The 6,001-nt window shown below is 55.4% G+C and overlaps 1 protein-coding gene across 1 annotated transcript in view; it reads left to right on the top strand.

The window, feature by feature from the left end:
- GLOTRDRAFT_76181 (uncharacterized protein) overlaps positions 1 to 6,001 on the top strand; it is a gene marked incomplete at its 5' end in the record, with an annotated part of 35,109 nt that overhangs the window by 2,351 nt on the left and 26,757 nt on the right. The window contains one exon of the mRNA XM_007867787.1: positions 389 to 596. Coding sequence (XP_007865978.1) covers positions 389 to 596 — 208 coding nt within the window. The remainder of the gene's footprint in view (positions 1 to 388; positions 597 to 6,001) is intronic.

The raw sequence follows: 6,001 nt of genomic DNA, 5'->3' as shown, positions 1-6,001 counted from the left end.
GAAGGTCTTCGTGGAGGACTTGCTCGTCCAGTTCGATGTCAAGGAGGGCGGGACGAGCATACGTGGCATGAGAGTACGATTCGGCGACGAGCAGCAGACAGCGACGGCGAGAGTGAGAGGAAGGAGCAGCGAACAGTGACAGCGTGCACGCAGCAGAGAGCGACGGCGTGAGCAACGACCCGGACGTGGTGGAGCAGACGCAGGAGAGGGGGAAAGGCGAGGTGGGAGGTGCGTCGACCCGATAATTTTTGTTTGGTGAATGATAGGCGGAGCTAAGCGAGGTGTACAAATAAGAAAAAAGCCATAAGTCTCCTTGACCCGGCCCTGAAGAGAGGGGGAAGAGCTGTATCAGGGACTACGAGTCTCCTTGACCCGGCCCTGAAGAGAGGGGGAAGAGCTGTATTAGGGACTACGAGTCTCCTTGACCCGGCCCTGAAGAACGGGGTAGTCTCCTTGACTATTGCCTGTACAACGAGGTATAGAGGAGAAAGAGTCGTATTCGAGGCTACAAGTGTACTTGGAGCGACTACAAGGGACACGTATCAGGGCCTACAAGTGCGCTACGAGCAACTGCAAGGGATACGACGAGACTACAAGTCGCACTAGGACATCCGCTCCCCGCCTCAAGTCTGCAGACGAGCGCTAACGCCTCCGTCCGCCCAGAATCGCCGCCGCTTCAAAATCATGGCAGGCATCTTTCGAGGCCTCAAAGCCCGCTGGATTTGCTTTGCGCGGGCTCCGGGTCCTCGCGGAGGTGACGAGACCAGGCTCGCGAATTTCAAGGAGTGGTCTTTGGACGGGATAGGTGGGGTTGGTATACGATTACGAGCTGTTGTAGGATACCGTGGTTTTAGCAATAGATTTTTGTGCGATATCGACAAAGACGTACCTGCACATCAAGTCACCCATACCTCCCCACCGCGCTCGCCGGATTTCGATCCATACCTACTTCATCTCGCTTGCCCCGACTGCTGCTCCAAAGGTCCGACATGACCGGGACGGCGCGAGGATTGGGACGAATCGTCCGTACTCTGTCGTAAGAACCCCTAGCCATAAATATCTGTTGAGGTGTCCTGAAGTTCCGGCCCACTCAGCCCTGCGCCCTTCGCAGGCTCAGACCTTGCTGGCTGGACGAGCAAACGTCCCTACATTGTCTACCGGCGTGTCGAAAGGTCCGGGCTGAGGGACGGTCTGGGAGGTATCGCCGAGGCAGGCTGGGGTCGCTCGCGGGACGAAGAATCGTCCCTGCATTGTTGTACCTCCCGATAGTCGGAGATGATCCGGAGACGTTCGCCAAGGTGTGCAGACGCTTCACAAGGCGGGCAGCGTGTAATTCACGCCCCCAGACATCGACAAGCAAGGATCACCTCGCTCACGGGACGAAGATTCGTCCCTACATTGTCGTAGGTCCATGGGAGAGCCAAGCCACAGATTTTCCTCGGTGCGTTGATGACTCGAACTGGCTGCTCCAGATGAGCACCGAGTGCTGTGCCATTGAGGACGTCAACGAGGGTGGATCGGGTTGCCCGCGGGACGGCGATTTGTCCCCATATTGCCGTAGACTTGGGAGAGACGTCGGCAGCGATACGCCCAGGGGTCTCACTCGCGGGGCTTCGATCGATACCTACATTGTCATCGCAGATCCCCGCAGACAAGAGCGCATCCGTGTACTCGTGGCGTAGCATGACTGACTTGCAGCACTCGACTCTGGACAGCCACACAGTGTTAGCAAGGCGTAGAGACGGAAGTGAAGAGCACACACCTTCGCGTTAGCACCTGACCGAGTCCCTACGAGCCCAACAACTTTGGGACTCGTCTCCGAAGGCCGTACATCTCATCATCGCCGCACGGCCCTAGGAACTGTTAAGGGACAGTTAGATCGGTACAATGATGGAACTGAGAGATACGTACATTCGGGATATATGTGCTGGCCCTTCTGCGAGCCCATTCATCCTCGGAGCGATTCATCCAATCCGTTCATCCAATGTCCGTCGCGCACATTGCCGCTGACCGGGCCATAGACATCCACGGAGTGGTAACTTGAAGTTGAAAGGATAGGCCTGTGGGTACGTCTCGCGGGGCTTCGATTCGTACCTATATTGCTGTCCAGGACCCCCCGAGAGACCGGCGCTTGCGATGAAGAGGCCGTCGCGGAGACGTCGGTACAACGTGATGAGACCTAGGAATTGATAAGCAAGAGTCAGATAATGATGGAGCAGACTTCAACAGACGGACGCGTACCTTCAGGACACGAACGTCGCGAGATGGCTAGCGCTCATGCAAGCCGATCTACCCTCGCATCGGCCGCGGGGCGGCGATGCGTCCGTACATTGACGTAGGGCCATGTAACGTGCGAGGAGCACGTCGCGACTCGCCGCAGATTGGGCCGAGGACATCCGCACAGTCGTAAAGGTCATCCGGGCCAAGTGCCCGAGACTGGCACCTGACTTTCGTCGGCTGAGGTGCGGATAGGAGGCGCTCCCCAGACATTGATTCGTGGCTACTTGTCTGACCACGGACAAACACTGAGAGGGGGTAGAGAGGCAGCGGGAGGTCTTTCGTCGGGCGTCGATCCATGCCTACATCGTGATGCCGGTCCTCAGTGCCGGCGAGAGGCGACAAAGACTGTGGAACGTCACCATACGACAGTGTGATCACAATAAAGGGAACTTACAGAAGCAATGGTAGCGAGGATACCATGTCTGCCGTTCATGACATTCGCGTCCAAACACCGCGCGTCGTGGGAAGTGCGCGCTCAGACAAGTCTGCCCGAGCATCTTAATGTCGGAGGTGCTGACTGGGAGCCTCAGTCGTGGGAGATGGCGCAGTAGATCGAACCAGGAGACAGAGAGGATAGGACCGGCGGCAGCGACGACCGAGAATTGACGGGAGCCAGACAGTACCAGACAGCGGAGAGAAGGCCGTCAGGGCTTGAAATGCCGACATCGAGTAGCCCTTGCGACGAGTGGCCGTCGGGAAGAACGTGCCGCAAAGTTCACGTACGCTGCCCCCCCTCGACAGAACAGAGGGCCGCGCTGTGTGGGGAGCCGGAGAGTGCTTTTGGCGGGGGATACCGTCGCCGGAACGCAAGGGCACGGAGTCCGCGTCGGGTCGTCGGCTCTGCAGCTCATTGCTGTCGAGGAGGAAGAGGCCGTAGTCTGCCATGGATAATCAGTGAATGACAGCGCTACGATACAGCTAGACACACCAAGTCGCTGAACCAATCCCAACGGTCGCTACAGAAGTCACACCAGCGCCGCGCGGCCGTCGCGCGCATATTACAGCCGTTCTGCTCGTAGTGGAACCCGTGCAAAAGTTCGCCGTAGCACTGAGTGAGGGCGAGTGACGGGGGAAACGAGGGAGGTTGAGGATGCCTGTTACAGAGGAGTGTTCCGCTGTCAGTCCCCATACCTGAAATAGCTGCACATGAAACGAACACTTACATCTGCCTAGTCCCCGCCACTCCATCGGCATACCCTCTTGAACGCCGTGTAGATCTCCTTTCGAACCTGCAGGAGACCGAGCCAATAGCGATCAATACTTACAACTATGACAGATTCTCAGATAGAAAAGATAAGCGTCGTCTCGCGTAACGAGACGCAGGAGCAACTTTAACGAGAAGAGCCGGCGCCGAAACGCTCTGCCAATGATCTGGCGCGTGACGAAGACCAGCGGCACGACCTTGGGATGTAACAGCTGAATGTAGGTCAGACTTTGCACAAGTCACAAGCATCGCTTCGGCGTACCTCAAGCTCGCAACGCTAAGCCCAGCCGCTCACCGGGGTCGATGAACCGTTAATTCTCAGTTGAATCGTGTTGCCCCACATCAGTGGGATGGGAAAACAAGCACGAAATTGGAATATATTGATAATATGGAATAAGGGAACTAGATAACTGGGAACAGAGTGAGCGCCGGCTATGAGACCCAACGCAATGGAGACAACGTACCATAGCACTACCCAGCCCAAACAAGCCGTATGCTAGACCCCTCCTACTCCAGTTGGTGCGTTCAAGTCAGAAAACATGTCGTATGGGGCTGCGTGCCAAGGATTACAGCCGGAACTCGTGAATAGTGTTGTTAGTTGAGGGGGAGTTGGTGAAAGCGCAGACCAGGGGAACGCAAACCTTGCAAAGCCAGCGTTAGTGGAAATCGGACGGAAAATGAGCACAGATGTGGATTCATTCACATATATTCCCCGAAACCGTCTCCAATCTCCGCACATAACCCGCTCAAACGCAGCCAACCTCCCCCCGTTCCCGTGGCTACTCCCTCTCGTCCCCGGGTATTGTAGACCTTCAAGGCAGCGATATTGCGCTGCGCTAACTTGCCCACTAACGGTTATTCATCGCCTTGAACCGCTGGAACCGCTCTTCGCCATCGAACGTGTATTAAATATCAAGCAGCGGCGGAAATCGCGCAGAACGGACACATACCTCTCCAAAAAACTAATTAACATGACTTCAGAGCCGTAGCAAGCGTGAGCAGCGGACTAGGACGCGCGAGCAGTCGTCGGCTGAAGGAACGCGGAATGAGCGTCAAGCGCGAAAGACGACGCGTCAAAGGCTCACCTCTCGTTTGCTTGATTTGGCAGGCAGCACAGCCGCCGTCTCCGATCGATCTCTGCTGCTCGCCTCGATCTCGCTTGCGCCTGTCGACGCTCCTCTGCGTCGTGTTTGGCCAGGATCGCGCGCGGGCGACGAAGCCTTCGTTGCAGTGGCGACACCGCGCAAGTAGCCATGTATATGAGTGAGAAATCTACCCAAGTGAGATGCATGCAGTAGCACTGGATAGCCAACATCTCATGAAAAGGAAATGGGGAGTGTCGACCCCAGTGAAGGGGGTCAAAGAGCATCGGGGCATAATGACGGCGGGGAAGGACATTCGCGGTTGAACGGTGATAGTATATGAGGCATGCTTGCTTCGAAGGCGGAGGGTCGGCAAAGTGTGAAACCGTTCACACGACATTGATTCCATTACTCTCAGCGGTGCTTCCACTCTGCCGACATCCGCTTAGCCAAACCGGCGCGCGGCACCTTCTTGATGGTATTTACGTAAGTCACTCTTAGATCTCGAAACGATTATTCTAAATTTTCAGGATTTTCCAACCTCAAGTGATCTATGCGTACGGTATTCCTCTTTCTATGGGAAGCTATGCACTTTGATATTTACAGGTAATATATTCTCCTATTACACGCAGCAGACCCGCCTTCAAGGCAAGAGATCTGCTGTCCGAGCTGGGCCCTGACTGCAGAGAGGCTGATGCTTCTTTGTAATCAGGGCTCAGATCAATCAGCAGATCTCGGAATTTTGTGAATTATTTCCCTTTTTTCTGTTATATTCTTTTCATTGTATTCATGGCTGACATCGCGAAGGCCTGCGTAGCGGCAGACAAGCACGGTGTGCCGCACAGTTCTACGTTCGACACTAAGTGAGAATCTAAGTCACTGCTGCCATTGGATTGCACTCTAAGTCTTAAGCCTGCTTGCTTCTCGGACGGGTTTGATACTCTGCGTGTTGTGACAAAGTCTTATGCCGGCTCTCAGTCTACTTTTCAGAGGCAACAAAAAGTAAACTAATATGTCTTGGATGTTGGTAAGTTGCAGCCACTCTCTGCGTAGTGAGTGTGCCATTCGTGCAATTGGGCTTACATCTGCTCTGCAATGGCAACGACAATCGACTGACGCTGGCACGGTTAGACAGAGGCACGCGGGATTCACAGCGATGGCGGAGCTGTAGAATGTAGGCGGGATCGGAAATGAATACATTCGGGGCCGTCGTTCAGAAGGATCCTGTGAGTTGTCTTCGAGATATACTACTTTGTAATGCAGCCTGCCGCTGCGACGTACCCGCGACAGAGTTATCGTGCGCATCGAGTCAGGACTGGAGTTTGTCGTGCGCGAGAGAGCCTGAGGACGGCACGGTCAGTGGCGGAACGGTCGCAAGTCGACGCGCGCGTTGGCTTGATCGACTTTGTGCGCCACAGCATGCTCTCGCCCTTGC

Source organism: Gloeophyllum trabeum (genome assembly GCF_000344685.1).
Source record: "Gloeophyllum trabeum ATCC 11539 unplaced genomic scaffold GLOTRscaffold_00006, whole genome shotgun sequence".
NCBI lineage: Eukaryota > Fungi > Basidiomycota > Agaricomycetes > Gloeophyllales > Gloeophyllaceae > Gloeophyllum > Gloeophyllum trabeum.
Note: the sequence above shows the minus strand (reverse complement) of the source record. Positions and strands in the feature narration are given on the sequence as shown.